The 12,434-nt window shown below is 41.1% G+C and overlaps 1 protein-coding gene across 2 annotated transcripts in view; it reads right to left on the minus strand.

The window, feature by feature from the left end:
• Positions 1-1,547: 1,547 nt before the first annotated feature.
• The window catches only part of rab27b (RAB27B, member RAS oncogene family), a 60,692-nt gene continuing 49,805 nt past the window's right edge, over positions 1,548-12,434 (minus strand). The window contains exons 3-6 of one of the 2 annotated variants that reach the window (XM_017717169.2): positions 10,351-10,436; positions 6,369-6,472; positions 5,121-5,244; positions 1,548-3,083 (exon numbers count right to left, since the gene is read on the minus strand). In XM_017717169.2, the coding sequence (XP_017572658.1) occupies positions 2,897-3,083; positions 5,121-5,244; positions 6,369-6,472; positions 10,351-10,436 (501 nt within the window). In that variant the 3' untranslated portion in view covers positions 1,548-2,896. The remainder of the gene's footprint in view (positions 3,084-5,120; positions 5,245-6,368; positions 6,473-10,350; positions 10,437-12,434) is intronic. The other variant, XM_017717168.2, reaches the window with a different exon arrangement.

Consider the following 12,434-nt stretch of genomic DNA (forward strand, 5'->3'; position numbering starts at 1 on the left):
AGCAACAGCTACCTTAAACTGCCTTTGTTGAGGAATTTTTAGAAATCTGGGTAACACTTTAGTGTAGGGTTCTGTTCATAAGGCTACATTTACATTTACGGCATTTTGGCTGACGCTCTTGTCCAGAGCGACTTACAATTTGATCAGTTTACACAGGTAGGCCAAGGTGGTGTTAGGAGTCTTGCCCAAGGACTCTTATTGGTATAGTGTAGGGTGTTTGCCCAGGTGGGGGATTGAACCCCAGTCTACAGTGTAGAAGGCAGAGGTGTTACCCACTACACTATCCCAACATGTAGGGCTACATGACTCCTACATAAGCGTGTCATGACAACTGATGTAACCCTACATAAATGTATATAAATGCGTATACTAGGCATCATCTGTCATAAAGACTGCTTGAGCTAACTTTGATCAAAACCGGCAAATGTGACCTTTAGAGTGAATTACACCTATTGGACGAACTTTGTAGCTAGCAAGTAGCTTCTACCGCAACAATTAGCATCAACGGTCTCGAACTGCCTCTGTTTAGTAATCTGAAAGAAACTTGCTAATGTGGTTTCTGATACCACTGTAGCAGTCCTGTCTCCCCCGCCGTTTGTCATATTGTATGTGCTCGGACGGGTTGATGGCCATTTCGCTGGTACTTGTGACTAGTGACAATAAAGGTTCTTCATCATCATCATCATCATACCGTATGACGTACTGCTGTCTATGAAAATGCACCAATGTATATTAGCATAGCTGAAAACTGTAGCAATAACAGAATATGCTACGCTAATGCATTTTAGTCTATGTTTACACGGTGTGAGAAACTACGTAATCAAGTCTTTGAGATACTGAACAACTCCAGACGGTATGAGGCAAGTGTCTGATGATTTAGGCATCCAGTTAGCCCAGTGCTAACTGGCTAATAAGCTTCCGTTACTTGTTAGCTATATTAGCCTCAAAGCACCAGTGCTAATTACATTGTTGGTCTACAACATTCACCGCAGAATTTGTGGCGTTGTGAAGCATTTGGTCCAACAATGTTGAAGAAATACAGATACCAAACCTGGCTTAGCTGATCGGCTACATGTGGGGTAAGGAGGGAAACGTGATTTTATACCAAACTATCGCTTTAAGGCCTTGATTAGGTGAATATGTTAGAATAGAGAGACTAGACTGTAAACACTGCCAATATCCCAAAAAGAAAAAAGCTCTAAATATGTTCATCTACACCGGTCAGGCATAACATTCTGACCACCTCCTTGTTTCTACGCCCACTGTCCATTTTATCAGCTCCACTTACTGTATAGGTGAACTTGGTAGTTCTACAGTTACAGACTGTAGTCCATCTGTTTCTCTGATACTCTGTTACCCCGTTCTTCAGTGGTCAGGACCCTCAGGGATCCACTCAGACCAGCACAACACACACTAACACACCACCACCACATCAGTGTTACTGCAGTGCTGAGAATGATCCACCACCCACACAGTACCTGCTCTGTGAGGGTCCATGGGGGTCCTGACCACTGAAGAACAGGGTAACAGAGTATCAGAGAAACAGATGGACTACAGTCTGTAACTGTAGAACTACAAAGTGCAGCTATACAGTAAGTGGAGCTGATAAAGTGGACAGTGAGTGTAGAAACTGGTGGTCTTAATGTGATGCCTGGTATATGTTAAAATAATAATTTATACATTCAGTAGCTGGGCGTGATGGGGCTATGAAGATGGCAAAGGCTGAAAAAAGATCGTTAGGTTTGCCGAAGCTAAATGATGCAGCAGCTACATTCTGGTGCGTGTATCATTTAAGGTGGGACGGAAATTCTGCAGGACAAGACGGCAAATAAGAGGAAAAATAAAAGCGAAAAAAATCATAATCAGTGCCGGCAGACATTCGGACCTTAAGAGTAACTTTATATGAACGCTTGCCCACAAGCATGCAGGGTTTTTTTCAGGCTGACTCTACGAATGGTGTTCGTCGCAGGCAAACTCGGTCAAACCAGAGGCAAAAGCCGTTTTTGGCACATGAACAGCAGTTCGGCCGTTATAAGTATGTTTTCAGAGTCGGTGTCTTACCTCAGAGTTGCCGAGCTCTTTTAAAGGAATGATCATCGTCTCAGTGGTGGACATGCTTGCAAGTGATAAGTTTAGCATCGGCGGCTTACTGGACTTTTGCTCAGGGGATTGTGGGGGCAGCAGTGGACCGAAGCACTGGACTGAGGAGAAACGTCATTTAAAGGATGAGCTCATTTTTCATGACTTGTATGAACAAAGAAACCTGCCAGCCCGTAACAGAGGAACGGTGTAACTTACCAAGATGTGCTGTGAATGTGTTCTGAATACGTTACTGTATATGTACTGTAATTTAATGTAAACGTACTGTAACGTTTAGGACAATGTGTACAGTATTCAGCCACTGCTTTTTCGACCAACACTGACTATGTTTTAGTGTCTGAGCTGTTTGCTGCTAAACATGATAGCACAGGCAAAAAAAAGAAAGATATTAGAAAGATATTAGTTTTTTTTTGTTTGTTTGTTTTTTTTAACATAATTCAAGGCATGAGAAACAAAAACAAAGTACCAAAACATTCATTTCATAAAGGTGGATTGTATAGCGTGTAACCCATAGAGTTATCTTTGCCATAGTTAATAGATATCCTGTCATAAATTTATGGGGGGGGGGTTTGTTTACCGGAGACAATTTCAGAAATGCTCCAAAATGCATTGGAGCCGAAAAACAAGTAAAGTCCACACGTCTTGAATTCAGTGAGCGAGGACGGACAGGGTTGGAGTGAAAGCTGTCCAGCGCCGCACTTTTCATGACCACTTCAGCACGCGCGGGGCTGAGCTGCAATTCCATGTTTGTCCACTGCGGGGTAGAGGGGGGAACAAAGAGCGGCCTGGTGTTTTTTTAACACGCGCATTTCTTTTCGCTGGCAGGGGCGGCAGTCAGCTTGCTGGCGCCGTCGGTGTTCTGGGCGTCGGCTGCAGGCTTGTCCACGCACTGCTCCATCCTCTTCATCACCAGGTCCAGCAGAGTGACCACCGCCTTGTCTACTTGTGCGCCTGTGGCTGCACTCGTCTCAAAGTATGGGATGCTGGAGAGAAGAGGATAGAGAATGAATGTAGATTTGAGTCTTTAACATCAAACCTGGTTAACAGTACAAGACGTCTTTCGTGTCTGGAGTTTGCTTCTTTTGGTTTTTGGTGGTTTTGGTGTTGGAGCTACTAGGCTAATGTAGCTAATGAATAATGAAAGCTTACACCCAGAAATTAGCATAAGGTATATGTCACTAACAAATAGTCATCAGTCTGATTTTCATTTTCAATTAAAAATCGACGTCTGTCCAACATCAGAGGATGACGTCAAGTCAACGTTGGTTTACGTTTCAGCCCAATTTTCATTTTCAACTAAAAATCAACGTCTGTCCAACGTCAGAATGTGATGTCAAGCCAATGTTGGGTTAGGCATCAGTCTGATTTTCATTTTCAATTAAAAATCAACGTCTGTCCAACATCGGAGCGTGACATCAAGCCAACGTTGGTTTACGTTTCAGCCCAATTTTCATTTTCAACTAAAAATCAACCTCTGTCCAACATCCGTCGGATGGTGACATCAAGCCAACGTTGGGTTTAACGTCAGCGTGACTTTCAACTTAAATTCAACGTCTGTCTAAAGTTGGAGTCCAATGTCTTTCTGATGTCAAAATGCGTCCTGCACATTTAGATGCCTGCAGGTTTAGATGTGCCTTGACTCAGCAGATGAAACGCATCCAATTCACATTTTGGCTGTGACTGTGAAAGATAACAACTGTGATCAGCTCTAATAATTGCATTCAGATGAATATGTAACAATTATGACGGGCATAATCATCTCCAAAATCATACCACTGAAGTGATGAACAGCACAAAAGTAAAAACGCGACATGATTCATTCTTTTGTTCCAGCTTTGGTTCACCTGACTGATTTTCACACGTTATCACACTCATTATACAGAAAACCAAGCAGGCCTAGTGCGTAATTACAGGGTTGGTATACTGTGTTAAATTACAGTTGAAATTCACTGAGAAAAAAGTTAAAAAATAAAATGTTACCGGCTACTAAAGCAGAGCAGTCGATCATTATGGCAGAGGTTAATCACCACATGCCACATAATCTGTGAACCCCCATTCAGAAAACAATGACTAGCAGAACAACTTTTGCAAAAACAGCTTTTCCTGCCAACTTATTACGTGCATGTTAAGTATTAGATTAGATTTATTGTACCCAAACGGAAAGTCCATTTTGTACTATTAATTTAACAACTGGGGCAGGGGTGGCCAAAAGTATGTGGACACCCCTCCTACTTATTGAGTTCAGGCGTTTCAGCCACACCCATTGCTGACAGGCGTATAAAATCAAGCCAAGCACATAGTCTTGCAATCTCAGTGGCACACAGGCAGTAGAATCTGTCGTACTGAAGAGCTCAGTGACTTTAAACGTGGCACAAGGCCACCTTTGCAAGTCAGTTTGTGAAATTTCTGCCTGGCTAGGTCTGCCCTAGACAACCGTAAATGCTATTATTGGGAAGCATATAGAAGCTCAGCCATAAATCAGTAAACACTGCAATCTCACAGAGTGAGGCCACTGAGTCTCTTCTGTTACTCACTAAGAGTTCCAAACTGTCTCTAGAAGTAACAAGAACTGTGCATTTGAGCTTAATGAAATGAGTGTGAATTCATATTGAACTGGAGCGTCGATTGTGAGCAAAGGCTCTTTTGACTGAATGGAACAAATTCCCACAGACACACTCCAAAATCTTGGAAAGCATCCCAGAAGAGTGGAAGCTATCACATCACATTTATGCCTATGGATTTGGAATAAGACGTCCGACAAGGTCATGATGATGCCAGGTGACCACATACTTGTGGCTAAATAGTGCATATGGGTCATTCCATGCCAACTCATGTTAGACTTTCAGGTAGATCTCAAACATACTGTGTCCACTGACCTTTTTCATAAGGGTTCTATATAGCACTAAAAAAGGTTCCGCTATTGTTATAATCTTGGTGCTATATAGAACCATTTTCCACATTAATCTGAAGAATCTGTTCATGATGTGAAAGAGGGGCTCAGGCATCACATACACACTCACCCATATTTGTCCGCCAGCTCTTTCGCTTGCTTCTCCTGGACCTCCCTCTGGTCCGCCAGGTCAGCTTTGTTGCCGACGAGAACGATGTCTGGGTTTTCGCAGTAAGCGTTAGCCTGTAGCTGACCTGCACGCACAGCAACCAGACACACAGTCAGGATCAAAGGCCAATCAGCCGCTCAGATTACCAACAGTGATCACCACCTACAGCTACAGTCCAGAGAACAGACACACGTTTAAATCACAGTCGTTTACCATTTCAGAGATTTTATACATAATAATAACTTCAAATGTGTAGATTGAAATATAAACTTAACACTAAAAGCTATTTTAAGATTTTTATTCAATGCCATGATCAATGCAGGATCAAAGTGAATGATACAGTAACAGACATTTCTTGTCAACGTAGCCGTGCTGGTTTGTTTACGCAAACAAATAAACAATCTGCTCAGATTATCAGGATAAAAATGTTTCTTCGGTCAAAGAAAATCTCAGATCAAGAAAATGAAAAACTAACTTTTAAAAATCCTAATTTAGCAGTTGCTTAAAGCTAAAACCACAATTTCTGCAAGACAATATAACTTGATCGGCAGCTGTGATCATGATAACCGTAAATATTAACCATAACTTTATATTAATAAAATCAAATATGCTTCACGTAGACTTTCCTCGGTCTGGAACATGCAGAAGAAGAAGAAGAAGAAGAGATACAGAGAAAAACAACTAGATGAGGAACAATAAAAAAGGAGAAAACAAAGAAGAAAATACAAAAAGAGACAGAAAAAGGTGAAGAGGCTGAAAGAAAGAAAAAAGGAAAAGACGAAGAAGAAGGAAAAGGAAAAAGCAGGAATAAAAGAAGGAAAAAAGAAGAAAAAGACAAAGAAGAAGAAAAATAAAAAGAAGAAAAGAAAAAAACAAAAAAGGTGAAAAAGACAACGAAAGAAGAAAATAAAGAGAAAGAAACAGAAGAAAAAGAAACAGGAGGAAAAGGAGGAGACAGAAGAGCATAGAGTAAGAAAAAGGAGGAGAAGAAAAAGGACAAGAGATACGAAGAGAAAAATTAGACGAAGATAAAGTGAAAAAGAGAAGATCGAGAAGCAGATAAAGAAAAAGGAGAAAACATGAAGAGAAAGAAAATGTTTGTGCGATTGTGCAGTTTTCGCTATTTTGCATGTAAACGAGTGTTAAAGTAATTTTACTGAAGCTGCACTGAGCTCAGAGTAAAGACGGCGGCGCTGCCGCGTTACTGACTCATCCAGTTGCGGACGTTCAGGAAGCTCTGCTGGCTGGTCAGGTCGAACATCAGCAGGAAGCCCATCGCGTCTCTGAAGAAGGCCGTGGTCAGGCTTCTGAACCTGTGATGAAGAGTAAGATGATGGTAACGTAACAGAGTCAAGATTATGAAAATGACTGCATATTTAAAATCCCCCCCCACTGCTCCCTCTTACACTGAGGAACACAGTTACAGATACTGCCTGTGAATTTTTACTGCTGCATATATCAATTTTATAAGAATATTATTGTAGCTATTAATACAAATATTTGATTATTTTTACTTCATTCAGTTTACAAAACTTATCAGGACTTTATTCTAGATATGAATTTTATTAGAACCTTTTTCATGATATCAATTTTATTAGAACTTTATCCTAGATATTAATTTTATTACCATTTAACATATGATAATTTTAATAAACTATTAGTCTGGAAAATGATTTTATAAGTTTTACTTCATTCATGTTTTTCATTTTATTAACTTAATTCTAGACATAGATTCCATTATAAATATGACATAAATTGTATTAGTTTTATTCTAGATATGGGTTTTATTACAATTTCATACAGGGTCATTTTATTATACTGACATTCCAGAAAATATTTTTTATTAGATTCACTTCATTCAGGTTCTAAATTTCATTGGAACTTAATTCTAGAAGTTTCATTAAAACGTTTTTCAGGATATCAATTGTATTACAACTTTAGATGTTAATTGTATTACTATTTGATACAGGTGGAAAATAATTTTATAAGTTTTACTTCATTCAGGTTATAAATTTCATTGGAACTTAATTCTAGATATGAATGTCATTAAAACGTTTTTCACGACATCAGTTGTATTACAACTGAATAAAATGTTAATTTTATTAGACTGTCATTCTAGAAAATCATTTTATTAGTGTTACTCCAGGTTCAAAATTTTATTAGAGCCTCGTTTTAGATAGGAATTTCATTATAACTTTTTAAGATAGCAAATTTATTAAAATTGCATTCTATGTATTAATTGTATTATAATACAATAATCTGAAATATTCATTCAGGCTATACATTTTACTAGAACTTTATTCTAGATATGAATTTTGTTCAAATTTAATACACATTGAATGTAATTGTATTAGTTTTACTTCATTCAGATTATGCATTAGAACTTAATTCTAGAAATGAATTGCATTTGAACATTTTTCAAGATGTCAATTTTATTAGAAATGTATTCTAGATACACATTTTATTACAATTTCTTACAGAATCATTTTATTATACTGACATTCCAGAAAATATTTTCATTAGTTTTATTCACATTATAAACAAGTGAATATAGATATTTGGTATTAGAACTTTTTGATGACATCAATTTTATTAGAATTTCATTCATTCAGGGTATTAATTTTATCAAAATTTCTTCACATGAATTTTATTACAACATTCTGCATATAATTTTGTTTCTGGATGTTCGTTTTATCAGAACGTCTTTCTTGATGTTCTACAGTTTCTCGATCCTTTTATAATCATCTACAGCTCTAATACGTCTCCATCTGTATTAATTTCCTATGATAAACTTGTACAGGTTATTAATAAAAACTGTGATTTCAGGCTTTGAACTGTAGACGTAAAACTGTAAACAGATTTCGACATTTCAGATTCAATGATGAAAATGTTTGCATTTATGCGAACAACCAAACAATCCATTCAGATTATGAGGATAAAAATGTGTCTTTGGTCATAGAAACTGGTCAAGCATCGCCGATTCCGATACCGTCTTTAGGTGGCAGTTTCAGCGCCGATACTCCTACGGTGTCAGTATCAGTGTGACCTTATTTTACAGTCCAGCCAATTGCCAATGGGCACTGAGCAAACTGGAGGCACAAAAGGCCATTGACTCCAGATACTACTTTCTCATATTGGGCTAAGAGTAGGAAAGAACCTATGCAGATGCTCCCTAAGGCAGCAAATCGGCTTAAAACAGAGGCTTCTTTCAGGTTCGGCTGAGGCCCTTTGCTCAAATCCCAAAACTAATATCTCAAACCTTCACGCCGAGCGCTAAAAATAGCCGTGCTGCGCAACGACGTCATGACTCATACTTTCAGAAATAGTTTCGGCATTTCAGAGTGAATCCGGCTCATCGCGGGATCATATGATCCTTCCCTTTTTCGGTTATCCAGCCATCTGCTGGGAAAGGTGTGAAGAATGAAAACGGCTCGGACTGTCACTAATGTCTGTACGCTGCTCTCTCAGTCAGCTGAGGGCAGAGTTTGATGGACAGGCGTTAGTGGAGAACGTCATGAGAAAAAGCTCAATCAGGACGAAAAGCTCAGAGAATGAAAGACCAGCACAGTGCACTGCTTTGCCTTTGTGTGCTTTAAAAGTAGCAATTGAAGGCCGATTGCGTCACAGCGGTGTGACTAGGCCGTCCCATTTCAAAGGCTCCTTCGTCTGCGGCCGAGAAATGTGTCCATCTTTTCCATGGCAACGGAGGATCCAACAGGGGGATGTCCCGAGGGTCATTGTGTGCTGGCGAGGATTCGAGAACACGGCGGCATCAATAAAGGAGCAAGTCGAGCCGAATAGCTAAACATACGAAAAAAGAAGCCAATGTGGTCTGAAGCAAAACTTACGCTAACAGCCTTCGAGGGACGTGGTCTACTCAGGCGTGTCCTTCGAAGGCTGTGTAGACCTGCGAAGGCTGAACGCTCAGCTGATGCCATCAAGTTCTCGAACGTCCTTGCCAGCACTCAATGAACCTAGTTGGCTGGCGAAGAATCCACCCGTTGGATCCTTCACTGCCATGGAAAAGAATTTCTCTGAAGCACATGAAGGAGCCTTCGGAATGGGACAGCGTAGTTGTGCCAATGTGACGCGATGGGCCTTCAAATGCAGCCTCCGAAGGATGCAGCCCCTGAATTGGGACACAGCCTATATAACATTTTGAATGAACGCAAAGAAACATAAATATAGACGCAGCCCCTGAATTGGGACACAGCTAGAGTGTTTCACTCTAGCTCACTTCTTGCCCAGATGAGTAGTTTTAAACCAACTTCGTGGCTGCCTAAGACATCTGCACTGTTCTGTATGTAATTTGGTTTTGCTCTGAGGAATTTCAGGGGTGCCTTTATTTGTAACGCAGAGTTTCGAATGGCTAGATTTCTCTCACATTTCCAGGACATGCTCAAACTTTTCAACAGACACTCCTAAATGTTGAAGCATTGGCCCTATCCTTAGAAGGCTGAGCGAGAGGCAGGGCAGTTTATGAGGAGCCTGGCCTCTTCTTGTTTCCCTCGTTATATCAAAAACATGCCCACAAACTGCCAGAGGGCGCCTGCGAGCGAGTCTTCAATGAATGGAGCTTTGTAAATGGAGCTAAACCGCTAAAAACTGAAAGTTCAAACAGTTCCTAATCACTTGCCCGACCTTTTCTTTTATTTTAGAAAGTAGAAGTTTGTATTTCACTAAAAAAGCAATGAAAACGGACCTGTTTTGTCCTTTTTTTTACAGCAAACAGGTTTTGGACAGCAGAATGCTGAGGTGTTACTTGCTGTGACTTGCTGTGAAATAGCAGCGGGAAAATGTTTTATGCTGTTCTGTATTCAGGAAATGAACGTATTCTTTTACATTAAAAGTGATTAAGCATTTCGATCAAATGCTTCATGTTAACCCATTCATTTTGGACTTGCTCGGGAGCGCCCCCTAGCGTTTGAGAAACCCGGGACACATTACAGAGTGGGAATTCTACTCTCTACAAGTTCTCAGGTTGAGTTTAATGCAAGGGGATGCCAAAGCCATGCTAGCCGACAACAGAATTGGCAACTGGACGCTTAAATTGACTACGAATGTTGTTGTTAAACTGTTGTATCATTCACTGGTAAAGTAGCGTGCCTCAGCCCATCCTTGTCCCATTGCAGACATATTGCCTTTTTAAGTTTTATGCTCTTTACCATAAACGGTTGAACATGGCTCATACCTTTCCTGTCCTGCTGTGTCCCACAGCTGCAGGTGAACTTTGAACGACTTCCCCGTGGTCCCATTGGGGCTGTTAGTACTGTACACCTGGAAAACACACACAAACACATCAACACACGGGTTTGAAGGCCGACCACCACTGTGCTTAAAGAAGACACCTTGTCAAATGCAAATGTGCTTTAATATGGGCAGTTTGGTTTAGTTCAGTTCAGCTGAGACTGGTTCAGTTCATTCCAGTTCAGTTCAGCTCAATTCAGTTAAATTCAATCCAGTTCAGTTAAGATTGCTTCAGGTCAGTTCAGTTTGGCTCAAGTCAGTCAAATTCAGTTCAGTTCACATTGCTTCATTTAGTTTTGGGTCGGTTTAGATGATTTTGATTTGGTTCAGTTCAGTTCAAGTCAGCTTGGTTTGGTTTGGTTCAGTTCAGATTGTTTCAGTTTGGTTCGGTGCGTTGCAGATCAGTTCAGTTTACTTCGGTTGGGTTCAGTTCAGTTCAGTTTCGATTGTTTCAGTTCAATTCAGTTCAGTTCAGTTCGGCTCAGTTCAGTTTAGCTCTGTTCAATCAGGTTTATTTCAGTTAAAATCGGTTCCCTTCATTTCGGTTCACTTTAGTTCAGTTTGATTTAATTAAGATCAGTTTCAGTTCAGTTCAGTTCAGTTGTCTCCAGTTTGCCCATGACAACACAAACAGCACAGCCAGCTGGACGTCTGCGTCAAGAAGAGCAGTTTGCATGTGATTTGCATGTGGGCGTCACACTTGGTTTATATTTCTATACCAACCCTGTGTGGGGGGCTGTGAGGGTGCGAAAGTGCATGCTTTATGTCTCATTAGCAACATTTGCACCTCCACTTTGCACTTTTGTGGGAGGCCACAGAACACACACACACACACACACACTAACACACACACACACACACTAACACTAACACACACACACACACACACACTAACACACACACACACACACACACACACACACACACTTACGTTAGTCACTATTCACACACAGGGAGTCTGTGCACCTACACATGAATAATTTGAGCTCAGTACTGATCAGGGTCACTTTCCATCAAGCGCTCTTCTCTCTCTCACTCTCCCTTTCTCTCTCTCTCTCTCTCTCTCTCTCTCCCTTTCTCTCTCTCACTCTCCCTTTCTCTCTCTCACTCTCTCTCTCCCTTTCTCTCTCTCTCACTCACCCTTTCTCTCTCTCTCTCTCTCTCCCTCTCACTCTCTTCTCACTTTCACTCTCCCTTTCTCTCTCTCTCTCTCTCTCTCTCACTCTCCCTTTCTCTCCCTCTCTCTCTCTTCCTCTTTCTTTCTCTCTCCTTCTCTCTCTCTTCCTTTTTCTCTCCCCCCTCTCTCTCTCCCTCTCTCTCTCTCTTCCTCTTTCTTTCTCTCCCCCCCTCTCTCTCTCCCTCTCTCTCTTCCTTTTTCTCTCCCCCCCCTCGCTCTCTCACTCTCCCTTTCTCTCTCTCTCTCCCTCTTTCTCCTCCTCTCTCCCTTTCTCTCTCTCTCCCTCTCTCTCTCCTTCACTCTCTTCCTTTTTCTCTCTCTCTCCCCCCTCTCTCTCACTCTCACTCTCCCCGTCTCTCTCTCTCCCTTTCTCTTGCTCTCTCCCTCTCTCTCCTTCTCTCTCTTCCTTTTTCTCTCTCTCTCTCTGCTCCCCCCTCTCTCCCTCTACCTCTCTTTCTCCCTTTCTCTCTCTTTCTCTTCCTCTTTCTCTCTCTCTCCCCCCTCCCCCTCACTCACACTCTCTCTCTCTCACTCTCACTCTCCCCCTCTCTCTCTTCCCCCCCCCCCCCCCCCCCCTCAGTCTCTCTCTTTCTCTCTCTCTCTCTCTCTGGTTTCAGCTACGGGGAGACATTTGTGAGTTTCCAGTGAATCCGAATCTCTGAATTTGAATCTGAATCAGAACTGAACTTCATCCACTTCAAAAATCTTGCATTCGGTTTATTAAGGCGCCAAAAAGAATCAGAATATGTTTTAAAAGTTCATTAATGACGGTTTGCGTGGGATTTTGTCTCCCCAGCAAAAAGAGAGAATCCCGGCCGATTCGTCAAGAAGTTCAACCTGAATCAGTGTCA

The sequence above is a fragment of the Pygocentrus nattereri genome, chromosome 16, assembly GCF_015220715.1.
Source record: "Pygocentrus nattereri isolate fPygNat1 chromosome 16, fPygNat1.pri, whole genome shotgun sequence".
NCBI lineage: Eukaryota > Metazoa > Chordata > Actinopteri > Characiformes > Serrasalmidae > Pygocentrus > Pygocentrus nattereri.